Source organism: Electrona antarctica (genome assembly GCF_951216825.1).
Source record: "Electrona antarctica genome assembly, chromosome: 7".
NCBI lineage: Eukaryota > Metazoa > Chordata > Actinopteri > Myctophiformes > Myctophidae > Electrona > Electrona antarctica.
In genome coordinates this window covers 7,614,854-7,629,241 of record NC_136812.1, presented here as the reverse complement: position 1 = coordinate 7,629,241, position 14,388 = coordinate 7,614,854, and the positions used below count along the sequence as shown (strand labels likewise).

Genomic DNA, 14,388 nt, shown 5'->3' with positions numbered 1-14,388 from the left:
CATGTCTTAATGTTGGTAGGGCGTTCCACATTTTGGTGGCATAGGAGCGAAAATAATTTAGTCCCTTGTTTGTGCCGAATCTGGGTTGCACATGGTTTGTTGCACTCCCTCCCTCACGTCCATGCTTTCAGCAGCACAGAGGTTCAGCAGGCCTGAGTGAGGCCTACACAGTGCAGGCTCCTCTCAGACAGTGACAATGTGCAATGAATTACACTCACTTATATTTCCAAGGATACAGCTGTGTAGTGTGAAATTAATGCTGTGCAAACAGAGCAGTCATTTCTGGATGTATTAGTTGAAACCCAAGCAATCCACTGCGTTAGGGAATGCTAACTGTCTCCTTATGGAATAACAGGAAATTCCTAGGTAGGTTTGTGTTTACCCTATGGTAATGGAGAGGAGGAAATGAAAAGGGCTATTGGCTTTTAACTGGGAATGTGGGTCAGGGAGAATTGGAGGATAAATGGAGGTTTCGCCTCACCGACAACTTAATATCTCTTGCTCTCTCTCGCTCTTTTATCTCTCTCCCTTCCTCTACTCCTCCACTGTCCTGTCTTTCTATCTTTACGTCTCCCATTCTCTTACACAAACTCTCTCTCTCTCTCTCTCTCTCTCTCTCTCTCTCTGTTTACATTAAGATCAAGGCACTCTTCGGGGGGAGGCGGTGGGGTTTACTTTGGGAAGATATTCCGATCATATGCGAGTGCCTCACAGATGATCTTTTCTCCTCTCGTGTTTACATTTGCCATTTAGGCATCCCCCTATCAGGCACTTACATCATAATGTAGTAATAGACCATTTACCCTCCAGAGAGAATGAAGAAAACACTGCAACCCCCAGCCAGCCTGCGTGGTGTCAGTTTCAGCCATGTCAGGCCAATGTTCCCCGCTACACTGTGTTTTCAACGGGAAGCAATGGAGCCAACACCCCCTTTTTGCAGGAAAATTCCTGGAAATAATGGGATATTCCTGAGATTGAATACACACAGGCACACGTGCAGCCGTGATTACACATACTTGTGCTGTGCACACAGGCTGATGGTAACACCAGCCGCGTCTACAAATTGGGCCTGCCAATGGCTACTAACATGTGGGTCGTTTTTTGCTTTCAATTCAAATTGCTGTGTAATAAAGTGCTCCACGCTCTGAACAAGTTGGTGTTCTGATGAAAAGCTCAATGCTGTACTACATGGTCGATTGGCATGATGAATAACTCAATCTGTATGAATTTGACCTAATGTGTCAGGGACTTTTAAGCAGGACCCAGACGCAGTAGAATGTAGATCGTATTTGGAGGGGAAATCTAGTTTTATTCCTTCAGCCAGACATAATATAGGCTGGAGTACCTCTCAGTCCCGGCATAGTAGTTCTGGAATGTGTGTAGCCCTGGTCTTTCCCTAGTGGCTCTGATCGAGGGTAGCTACTGGGACGTAAGTCGGGAGGTCGGGACTTGATCACCCCGGCTGGGTCACCCGAGTGAGGGGTATGATGTTCGCGAGACCGGAAACCCTGATGACCTTGGGATACATCACTGAGGATACGTCCCAGTTGCATCCATGCGATGTATTTTCATTCAGGGATAAACAGGCTACTAGCTAACTGAATAATAAATGATATAAAATATAATATAAAAACTGCTCCTCTGAGCACAGGTCTCCGCCAGGTCAGGTAGGTTATTGTGGGCCAGTAATGTTCAGAACTCGCCAATCTGATTGATCACTTGACTACAGATATGTAGCGATTTGTGTGATTTCTTTTGTAGGAATAATCTAAAAAAGCAAAAAAACATGTTTTGCAAAACTTGGCCTCCTGGTGGCATGGTGCTATAATAGGACAATGTTTAAAGGGTGGCGCTTGTTCCTCAACGTGTTGGCCTCGACGTGAGGCATCATTCACTCGTATCAAACACTAATCAAGCAAATGTTTGGTGTTTTTTTTGTTTTTTTAGGCCACCACAATGCTTTTCCAATGGGAGTCACATGGTTTGACCAAACATTTGTGTTTGATTGCTGATTGCTGGTGGTGTTCTGCCCCTCCCTCCCGATCAAACAAAACTGTTTGGAAACTCCCATTGGAAAAGCATTGTGGTGAAAAAAACGACCAAACATTTGCTTGATTGGTGTTTGATACGTGTGAATGAGGCCCCAATGTGCATGCAAAGTTTCACCGCAATCTGACGTGCGTTAATGATCTGAGGCATATTGTCAGAGACTGCATGGAGAGTCAAGACACCTGACCTAATAGCTACAACTACAAAGGAATCCTTGAAACAAAGATCAGATCGGTACTGTACTGTACTGTACTGTACTGTACTGTACTGTACTGTACTGTACTGTACTGTACTGTACTGTACTGTACTGTACTCCTCCCTGGCCTGTGTGTGTGTGTGTGTGTGTGCGTGTGTGTGTCTGTGCTCTACTGGCCACTTTAGGTGTTGCAGTTACGGACACGTACGTACACGTGCACACATAGCTCCGCATTGTGGCAGCGGTGGCCGAACGGATAGCGGCGCGGTCTAGATACCGGAAGGTTCCCAGTTCGAATCAGCCGTCCGACACGTTAAAATTACCACCGCTGAAATGCCCTTGAACAAGGCATCAACCACTACGATGAAATGTGTTCTATGAGCAGGGCCTGGCTGGAAACAAGTTCTTGAGCTTAGCCCAGATACCCTGGGTAAATATAGATTTCATTTCATTTCATTTCAGGAGTGGCTAGCACCACTCAAAACAAAATTACCCTAAAGAACACAACAGGGAGACAGATCATGACATATTGAAGACTATATAATCTATGTATGAATGTATTATCTGACACTGCACCACAACAACTGTTGTTGCAAATTAACACACAGTACAGGTAAAAGTCTGACTCCACTAGTACCCATTGGAGGATTTAATGGGCTAATCGCACGCACGGCCGCACGCATGCGCACACACGCTCGCACACACTTTACTGCTCGCGTATGGCAGTGGATCGATGTCGATGATGACATTTTGCTACAACAGAATATGTTAGGTTGATTACTGTGGCGTGCTTCGCCCCATGTGCATAGCCAGGTGGCTGCTCAGACTGATGCGTGGTCCGCGGACACACACACACACACACACACACACACACACACACACACACACACACACACACACACACACACACACACACACACACACACACACACACACACACACACACACACACACACACACACACACACACACACACACACACACACACACACACACACACACACACCACATTCCCCAAGGGCTATTTGCTCTACTCTGTAACCATTACACTAATCAGTAAAAGGAATCTGCTGCGTGCGTGCATGAGCCCCCATCTGCAAGACCCTTCTTTGGGGTCCCCCTTCTCCTCTGTCAGGGCGAATCTGATGCCTGGCCTGGGGGCCGCTATGTTATACAGACACAGCACCGATGCCTGGGGGCCGCTATGTTATACAGACACAGCACCGATGCCTGGGGGCCGCTATGTTATACAGACACAGCACCGATGCCTGGGGGCCGCTATGTTTTACAGACACAGCACCGAGGACCAGGGCTGGATATAGAAAAACATCTCTGTTAGCAATTCCAGGGCTTGAGTCAGAAAGACTTTGGTCACTGGACTCAGAATAGACTGACATGAAGTCGCATAGTCCTACTCGCAATCCTGGACAGACGTTCACAGTCACACACAGTCACAGTCACGCGCACACACACACACACAGCAAAATCCTGAGTGTAAATTTAACCACATGTCCCCATTGTGGGGTGAACATTATAGGCTGATCTACAAGCTAGATCTGCTATTTCCGGCAAATATATTTAGTATAGGAGGGAGGGGGCCTAGGGCGCCTTTATTGACCCCGGCTGGGGGACCTCGGGTCAACACAGGCCCGCGGGAAGTACTTTACACTAGCAGGGGCTGAGCATCTAGTAGCATCGCGTTTTCGCGCATTTTCACACGGAAAAGTGGCTTTTACTTTCCTACTCCACTCGCAAGTTATATGAACAAACTGACAAAACGCATTATCAAAAGGCATAGGCCTATTTAGGCTACACATGACATTGGCAAGGCGCCGATATCAAAACAAAACATCAATTATAGGCCTATTATACAACAGTGCGCTTGGGCTCGGCGACCCGGGTGTTGTATGGTCATCATTCATCATAGATCCCTCCCTCAGAATCTAATATCTAACATTAAATTGCAGCAGCATTCAGCAGTTCAGTTGGCACGGCGGCCATAGTAATTAGTACATACTACATTATTTCTCACTGTAATAGTGACTATTAGAGAAATAACATAGTTAAATAGTAAATGCTTTACCTTAAAACCCAAATGTGCTCTTGCGCTCCGGGGTGGTTAATTCCCTCATCATGGCATTTACTGTATATCCAACATGTGTTACGTGTCCAGAATGTACGTGATGGTTGCGAACGAAGTGAACACTAACTATAGAAGCTGGCCAAAATTGTCTGTGTGTGTCTGTCTGTGTGTGTCACGCTGTAACACCACCCGCCTGCCACCAGAGGGCAAAAGATTGGGAGCAAACCAATAGACCAATTATTTGTTTACAAACATTGGGACTGGGCGCACGGGTGACTGTTTCATGTAATCAATTCCCAACAGATCTCCAAACCTGTTGTTTTGGGGAGCGCTGGTTTCAGTCCTCTTGTGAGTTGGCTAGTGAGATGCACCCTAGGAGACATTTATACTTCAAAGCCCAACAGTACTGCGCACAGAGAACAGCTGATATACAAGCTCACATGATCACATCACATTGCAGATGCGACTGTTGTGAGCGTAGAGATCTGCGTGCGCGACACCATGCGGGACGAAGCATAAATTATACTTGATGGGCTGCAGGTGCGTGTGCAGCCGTGCACAAACAGGCTCTGCTGCCGTGATCATGAGCGGCGCGCACCTCCCGTTCTTATGACAGCGACTGGAGGTGTGGTTTCGAGGACAACGGTTTTGAATTGCTATTATTGTTCAAACACAACAGAAACCAGGGATTATATAATTATGCGGGATTATGCGTAAAGGTAACCGGAAATAACGTCAGCAGCAGAGCAGAGACGATGATAAATATAAAAACAAAAACAAAAAAGTCACACAAGTGTACAATTTATTTTATCCTCCAACCAGTCTACTTTTTATTTATATAAATAACGTGACATTTGTATTATTCATATTATATATTTGTTTTCCATTTTTTTTTTTTTTTTTTCTCCTGTTCGATGGGGGGGCTGTGCTTGGGGGGGGGGGGGGGTTAAGCATTTCAATCAAACTCAACAACAAAACCCTCACACTACAAACATTTTGCACTCTCCATATTGCACTAATAATGAATTGCATTTTTATAGTGCTTTTCCAAACTGCTCAAAGCACTTTACATTCATACATTGGGAGGTGAACTGTGCAAAATACTTAAAGTGCAAATGTCAAGGGTTATATGTGAAAACATGAGTAGGTCGCATGAATAAGACGAACATTAAAAGTCCCTAGATTTGGCCGCCACATGACGTCATCATGTCTGAAAGCCAGACGTTGGAGTGCCCCTCAAGAAAACACCATGCCTGCCTTTCTATTTCACATTATGCTGTTTTAGTTCATAATGGAAGCTCCCCCCTCCCCCACTGCTCCCCCCTCCCCCCTCCCCCACTCCCCCCTCCCCCACTGCCCTCAGGAGCAATAACAGACATCAGATGTGAACAGCTGGTGAGAGGGAGGTATATATGGAGGGATGGAAAATATGGGGTGGAGATAAAGATAAGAATTAAGGGAGTCAGGAGGTCAAAAATAGGAGATGGATGGATGTTAGCTGCTTTGGCAGTGTGTGTGTGTGTGTGTGTGTGTGTGTGTGTGTGTGTGTGCGTGTGTGTGTACATGTGTGCGTGCATGCGTGCGTGTGTGTGCTCGTGCGTGTGTGCGTGTGTGTGTTTTGATGGAGGAATGAATGTGTGTGCAAGTCAGTACAGGTGTGCATGTCGCGTTGGTGCGCCCCCCACCCCTCCGCCCCCCCCCCCCTCCCCCATCCACACACACACACACACACACACACACACACACACACACACACACACACACACACACACACACACACACACACACACACACACATAGATTTTTTTTTCTTAATCAGATTACCAGTATTGAGGCAGATGATTGGGTATTTGTCAATCATAATAAGTTAGGACACACTTGACTTGACTGTGGGGCGTTGCCTTTCCCAGTCATCAACAGTGGATATCATATTCTCCCAGTAGATGGCATCCTCGTCCCATGGAGTTCCCACATTTCGCCTGCTAGTGGCTCTAGTATCCCAGAGGGTTTCCCCCTGGCATGGCTGATATCTGCCTTTTATTAGGAATTTAATACAGTTGTCTTTATAGTAGGTAATAGGTATGCTTTACTTGTTAATTAAAGCATACCTAATTTAGTTTGAGCTAGTTTGGGCTTCTCTATACTGACTGTTAGAATGTGTGTTGTGGCCGGGGCAGTAGCAGTGCATGCACAGCAGAATCTGTTGAAGTGTAAAAATGAACCAGGGATTTGTCTGTGTACCATCTCCTTTCCATTTATATAAAACAATTATGATTTTCTTCCACATTTAAGTCACCTGTCCCACAAAGTTTGCACTTGATACCAAGGTTCGGACACTATAGTCTGATCAGAGCTTCTCGCAGCTATAACTTACATGAAAGAATTTCTTTAGTATTGGTTTCATTGGAAATCTTTAGTGTCATGAGGTCTAAATTCTGTTTTGAAAGCCTTTACACCCAACTGAGTGGAAAGCTCTGGGGAGAAACGTTGTTATTCTGCTTTCATGGATCAGTTTTCATTTTTCAATGTGCCTCCCTCTCCCATTTTTTCCCCCTCAAACTTTTGATTTTTGCCTGTTAATGTCCAGCTGCAGTCTGAATAGTTGTATATGCACTCTATGAGGAGTTCCTGTGTGATCGGCTGATCAACCAAATGTACAGCCACACTGTGTCTATAGCTAAAAGATCTGATTCGTCAGATTGACAGATACATGACATAATTGATAAGTTGTTTTTTGCGTTCAGAGGAGACTTCCGCACACCCGGTTCCTTTTCAAGCAGGTGCGCGCGCGCGTAGGTGATGATATGGCCGTACAGGTATAGAAGACAACAGACCTGCACATGCACTGGCACTTGCTGGTTCAAGAGAATGTTTAGTCAGAGCCCGAGGAAGGTCTCACGACCGAAACGTTGCTGCTCTGAATAATTTGATTTAATTAGTGTCATATTTTTATGATTCTGTCAAATGGAAGTGTGTATGTTGTATGGGATAGCCGACAGCGAGTTCAGCTGGAGTCCTTGCTTCTCAGCTCAATAAATGTTCACTGATGTTATCTAAAAATGGTAAATGGTGCATTTATATAGCGCCTTTATCCAAGGCGCTTTACATAGATTGTGCATTACATTCACCCATTCACACTCACATTCATACACCAATGGCGGCGGAAGCCATGCAAGGTACCAACCAGCACATCGGGAGCAATTTGGGGTTCAGTGTCTTGCCCAAGGACACTTCGACATGTAGACAGGAGGAGCCGGGATTCGAACCTACGACCCATGGATCATTGGGCGACCTGCTCTACCTCCTGAGCCACAGCGAGTTCAGCTGGAGTCTTTGCTTCTCAGCTCCATAAATGTTCTCTGATGTTATCTAAAACAGAGGAGTTTATGGAGTGCTGTGGCACGGAGCCAAGCTGTCCTCTCATGAATGCTTTTATGCACAGATATAAAGATATACAAAGACATAGACAGCAATAAACCCAGATTGAGACCGAGATTGTGTTGTATAAAATGTCAAGCTGTTTGCAACCATTGTTGTTGTGAATTGATTTCACAATGACACACATGTGACATTTCTATACGCACAGGACATTCATCCTCCGAAACCAAACCGTCTCCATTTGGATGGCCACATAAAACATGTGACAACTTTCACAACCAACGTTTACACCGCATCTGACCCCTCCGCTCTTGGTTCAATCTTCCCACACACAGGTACAGACACAAATATTACAACTACTGTACAGAGCAGAAAAAAGGTGAAATGAAAATTGTTTGATTTTTCACATGAGCAAATGTGCTAATGATAGAGGTGGTGGTTCCTCTTTTCTCCGCGCTGCCACAGGCCACCCTGAAGATGACACGGGGCCAGATATATACCCATGTCCTCTGATCACTTCATTATTTGGAACATTGGCTTGCTGACTTAATTTTAGGTGCCCATCTGGCACATTCTCCTCTATTCCACTCTGCATGCTGTTGCAGGTGACAGCATTGTTTTTAAATCTCTTCTCAAGGCAAATCTGACCTTGCGACCTTTCACAACAGGGCATGATGAGAGACGAGAGTGCCTTCAATTCACTGTCTGTCTGTCTGTCTGTCTGTCTGTCTGTCTGTCTGTCTGTCTGTCTGTCTCTCTCTCTCTCCCTAAGGTCCCTCTATGTATAACTAGGCAGGCAGCACTCAGCTCATTCCAAGCGCAACAAGGGTTTTATTCTGAGGTCAATTACATCTTTATAGCCTCTGAAAGTAGTCAACTGACCAGAGTAAAACCAACCAAAGAGTCCTTATCAGGTGGACAACACCAGGAATAGACCTACTGCGTTTGAAAAAAATGCACAGCATTTCTCTCTGTCAATGTCTCTCTATCTCTCTCTCCCCCTTTTTCTCTTCCTCATTCATTGCCTTCCAACCTTCATCTTTTGCCATTCCATCTCTCTCCCTGTTTCATCATGCGTGCTGTTTACCATCTAGTTGTCTCTGTTGACTCTCTTTTTCCTAGAAAAGAAAAGGTCACATTGTGATCCTCTGGAGAACATACATACACAGAGCCTGTTTGAAGTCGTACGTATAGAATGGCGACACTCACGTACACCCCTCGCCTCCTTTCTTTTACGAGGCCTCTGCCTGGACAAAGCTTTCTCTCAGATGCGTGACCTTTCATTCAGTTCAACAGATTTTCTCCTCATCCTCGGTGAACTCTGCTTCATCCCGGCAGGTCCCTTTGGTTTATTTGACACTGGGTTTCTCTTTTCTCCCTCGCTCTCTCTCTCTCTCTCTTTCTCTCCCCGCACCCCCAACCAACCTCCCCCCTCCCCCTCCCCCACGCTGCGGTGCGCCCCTATGCCCAGACGTGGCCTATATCTATATCTGGCCTCTGTAATTATGTCAATGTAATGTTTGTATTTATAGGCATCTGCCACCGCTTACTGGCAGCGGCTCTGTCACAGCTGGAAAACATTGCTCCTCACTTCCAGACTGTGCAGGAGGCCAGGAGGCCTGTGTTGGATGCAGGAGGACGGACGGACGGACAGGATGGGATGTTGGTGGAGGACACCTCATTGATGGATCACCCACCACAGAGGAGCCTCTGCTTTTGTCTCAGTAACCAGTGGATAAATAGGCATGGTCAATGGCTGTTTGTGTAGCTTGATGCCTATGACGATGTATAGCTTGATGCTTGTCTTGTCTTGTTTAGGTGTGTGTGTGTGTGTGTGTGTGTGTGTGTGTGTGTGTGTGTGTGTGTGTGTGTGTACACGTACACACACAACCTTCTATCCATTGTAAATCACGTCCAGTAGGCAGTAATAATGTAGTTCAATTAGTTTAATATGTACATTAAAATAAACTATTTACATTATATAAAAAAGATACTATTTACAAGGCAGTACATTTACTCAAAGACAAAACACATTCGTCTTAACGCCAAAGACCAAAGGTATTAGTCCTTTGACAATCACGTCGCAATGAGATGGCATGCACTCTGTTAGACTTCCTAAGTTTAAAAGACCCCTGACTTCAAATGTTATTTGATGACAGACGGATGCAACTCACAGACAGAACATTCAATTCAAGCCTCGGGAAGGAGGAGACCGTTAAGGCAGTTTTAGAGCAAAACATTGTCTCAAAGCTTATTTCATGTGCTGTTTTTACAGTTACAATATAACACATATTAATATAAACTTTGATTGTCTTTAGCCAGTGGAAAATATGGCACTCGTAAGATGTATAATAATATGGTATAAGGCACTAATTGTGACAATACATCAGTTTTTTTTTCTTTCTATCAATTGTTCAAAAACATTGTCTACTTCCAGTTGCTTCAGTGGTGTGTGCGTGTAGGTCCTGCCTGACATTGTGTGAGTGGAATGCATCTTTGGTGTTCTTAACAAACATTATTCCAAAAGTAGTACCAGCTACATATAAAAACTTGTCCAAACAGAATTCAAAAGTTTCTGTCAAAACTTTGACTGGTTCGCATGTTTTGTTTTGTTGTCACGTTGTTCCTTTGTTGTCATTCTTATTCAAGAAATATAACATTTAAATAAACCCCCAAAAAACAGGAAACAAAAAAAATACATTTTTTTTATGACTCTGCTGGTGGTCTTGGTTCTCAAGTGTTCATTAGAAGTCCTTCAGTTTTTTTTGTTTTTTTTCTTCTTGTGTGATTTTTCCTCACATGTGTCGTTTCATGTGCAGAGCCAGGTGGTCAGAGCGAGAGAAGGCGCGTTCACAGAGGTGACACTGAAACGGCCGGTGTCCAGTGTGCTTGCGGAAGTGGCGCGTCAGCTCGTCTGAGCGGGCGAACTTCCAGCCGCAGCCCTCCCAGCTGCAGTGGTATGGCTTCTCACCTGCAACACACAAGCAACAAGCGGAACATGAGTACAACTGATAAGTGATATGATAACCTCACAAGCCAAGTGTCAAGGCTGTAATCTTGACTTATAGACCCACTTGGCAAAGACAGCTGACTGACTGCCAGCTGTCATTTGGGCTACTACAGTGTACTCCCACACGGATACCATTTTGGCACATTGGACAATAAACATGTATGGCTCATTAAAACATATTGGGCTCTTATTAAAACATAATGCGTATGAATACAAAATTACAACAATTTTTCAACATACAAAAATACAACAACTTTATAAGGACATAATTAATCATGCCTACCAGTGTGTGTCCTGTGGTGGGCCTTCAGATGTGAGGACTTGGTGTACGTCTTGCCGCATCCCGCGAACGTGCAGGTGTGCGAGGCGGTGCGTTTCCTCGGCCAGGACCGGCGACCCCTCTTGGGCTTCGAGCTGTCCAGCATCTCCAGCGGGGAGGAGGGCGGGGTGAGGAGCACTCCGCCCCGCTGCTGCTGCTGCTGGCTGCCGGCCGGCTGCTGCTGCTGCATGCCCATGGCAGCCGCCTCGTCTCCGATGTAGCCCGGCGCGAACTGGTGGTGGTGGTGGTGCTGGTGGTGGTGATGGTGGTGGAACGGGAGCTGCATCCCGGGGTACGCGGCGCCGTTGGGGCGCTGCTGCTGCTGGTGGTGGTTCTGGTGATGGTGCTGGTGGTGGTGCGGGTGGAAGCTCTGCTGCTGTGGGGGGAACGCCAGGGAGGTCGTGGAGACGGAGTGACACATGATCTGCTGCGGCTGGTGGCACTCGGAGCTCAGCAGCTCGTCGTGGGGGCTGAGCGGCGGCGTCATGCTGCCGCCGCCCGCCTGCGGGGAGTTGGCCAGCCGCGGCTGCTGCTGGTCGAAGGACATCATGCAGGACACGCTACCCTCCAGCTTGATCTTAGTGGTGCAGCTCTGAGAAGGCACCATGCCCACGGCGGGGCCGTACGTGTCCAAAGGCTCCACTTTGATGTGCTGCTCCGCGAGTAAAAAGTCCTGAGAGGAGGCGGCGTTGGTGGTGGAGGTGAAGGGCGAGGAGCTGAGCAGGAACCTGCCCTGGACGGAGGGCCCGCCGCCGGGCAGCTGCTGGCAGAAGCTGCCGGTGTCCAGCACGTCGGAGCGGAGCAGCTCGGCCATCAGGCTGGTGGTGTTGTAGGGAGGAGGAGGGCTGCTCAGGTCCGCCACGGAGCCGTACAATAACATCCCGCTGTGCTGCTGCTGCTGGTATATGTCCTGTAGCCGGTACGACTCTCCCCCGGAGGAGGGAGAGCCGTGAGAGCTGTCAGAGCCGGCCGTGTTGGCCAGAATAAACTCCAGGTCCAAGAACTTATCGAGGTCCTCGTCGTCTTTCCTCCCCTGCGCCAGGCAGCCGGTGGCGTCCAAGTCGGACGCACCGCTGTCCATGTTGTCGCTCTGCTTCCACCTCTGGAAGGACACAGAGAACAAGTTGAGTTACCTTGATTTAGACTGAGTGGCACCACAATATGAACACTATATACTAACACACAAGTTACACAACTTACTACAACCAATGCTGACAATTTATTCTAGCCTATATGGCAAAAATATGTGCAGCACAAAAAAAGTAGGCTATTTAACGTTTTATGAATGTACAGAAGTTTTGAACATAATATTCAAATTGCGTTATGCAACATAAATAAATATAGTATGACTACTTACATCTTCCCAGCATTTTTCCTTGTGGTTCGAGAATGTGGATATCGACGGTAAAATTGTTCCACTCATAGCCATTTCCATGCGTCGTTGTGAGAAGTAGATATTCCAATAATATAAAAAGGACAAGAAAAGTCAACAGTTGGGTCCAAACACAACGGCAGTCAGAAGCTATAGAAGAAACAGCAGCTTCTTCAGTCGTCTCATGAGAAGTTCTCCTGCCTCAGAGTCATGTGCAGCTATGCCTGCTTAGGAGCCCGTTCGCTATCTTATAAATATATCGCAGCTGTATGAAAAAAGAAATAGCTGAACCAATGCGAGGCAAAAGGAAGCGCGTGTTGTGTTGTGTTGGGACGACGCGCCGCGCTACGCACCAGTACTATAGTCTCGGCCCCCCTAAATTTAGCTCCGGTATAAAAGGCTGTGTTCGCTGCTCTCTGAGAGAAGTTAGTCAGAGAGGAGAGGAGAGGAGGATTGCATCTCTCGATGTGTTCACCCGGTCTGCTTTATAAAGCTCTCCGTCTCGACTCCTCAGGATAAGATACCCGCCCCTCCAGTACGCAGCTCCGCTCCTCCGCCAAACCTGTCCAACAAGTACACATGCACAGCCGAGAGAGAGAGAGAGAGAGAGAGAGAGAGAGAGAGAGAGCCTTCCCCCCAAGCAGGCAATTAACACATTGTTGGGACACGAAATGTGTAAAGGCACGTGCTACATGAATAAAGAAATATGTGGTGCAATGCCTGGGCATATCATTAATCCATTGCGCACAGCTTGGAGACAGCCAGGCGCTCGGTCGCCCACACATTTTTTTTAAGTATAGCCTTTTGATTGATTGATTGATTTATTGATTGATTGATTTATTAACAGTTTGCAGAATTACAGTACATTTCAAGTACAACTCAATAAATACAAAAAAACTGGACGACACCATAAAGCATTACACTTGTTTACAATAGGGCCCACCATTTTCAATTCATCAAAGCCTATAGATCAAGCTATAGATACATTAACTTTATTTTAATTTATATCCCCCATATTGAGGGATTCTTTTTTAGAAGAACCAGCTGTTGCATCCTTTAATTAGAACTCTGCACATCATGTTAGTGTGCGCTCCATTATCACCGTCACTATGCGGGAGTGTCATTCCTTTAATTGTTATTAGACTGGCCTCGGGGGCAATATCAGCCTTTCTTTCTTTCTTTTTGCATGCAGGACTGAGGACTCAGTCAGCCATCAGGCGCCAGGCTCCTTCTCTCCACTACAAGACAACCACAGAAGCCTCATTCAGGTGCTAATTAATAACTCCACTCTCAATTGAACGCAATGAAGCCTGCAGCGGCAGAGCAGGTCCCTCTGTTGTCAAGATGGCATGCTGTTGTTGATGTCGGTATCGACGGTACGTGGTATCCTCTCTGGCCATCTTCGATCTCACTCCAGGAGGCTATTCATTTGTGTGTGTGTGGCTGCATAAACTTCTAAGGTTAGGATAGGCAACACTCAAAACAAAGTGCAAATTGGTTTCTTTGCGAATTTTGTCTCAAAACAGCGTTGTGTGTTTGTGTATAGCTATAGGGGTCTACATGTGCTATATGCCTTTATGATGGGCAGAACATATGCTGTGAACTTGAAAATCATAATAATAATAATAAAACTTTATTTGTATAGCACCTTTCATGACATGAAATGCAGCTCAAAGTGCAGAGCAATGGAGAAAGAAAGAAAAGACATGCATAACGTTAAAAATAATAGCAGTAACATGCATGCTCGACTATTGTTCATGTGCCAGAATGTCATGCACTTGTCATGTCATTTCTATTTTTAGCCAAGGACATCCTGATACCATCATAGTGGTCGTGTTAGTTTGTTTGAGCGCTTATTTAAGCAATCAGTGAAGTCCTGCTCACCTGTGCAGTGTTCACCTGTCTGTCATTCAGGATGAGTGACAGCTGCTGTCAACTCATCAAGGCTTATAGGCATGCACCTGTATATGAATCTGCTTTT

At 46.0% G+C, this 14,388-nt stretch overlaps 1 protein-coding gene across 1 annotated transcript; it reads right to left on the bottom strand.

Annotated features, from left to right (window-relative positions):
* Window positions 1–9,634: 9,634 nt before the first annotated feature.
* LOC306925861 (uncharacterized protein) lies at window positions 9,635–12,834 on the bottom strand. Its single transcript, XM_079504997.1, has 3 exons — window positions 12,393–12,834; window positions 11,000–12,137; window positions 9,635–10,677 (listed from the first exon to the last, which is right to left on the bottom strand). The coding sequence occupies exons 1-3, from the start codon at window positions 12,468–12,470 to the stop codon at window positions 10,502–10,504; spliced, it is 1,392 nt and encodes a 463-aa protein (XP_079361123.1). The 5' UTR covers window positions 12,471–12,834; the 3' UTR covers window positions 9,635–10,501.
* Between the last annotated feature and the right edge of the window lie 1,554 nt (window positions 12,835–14,388).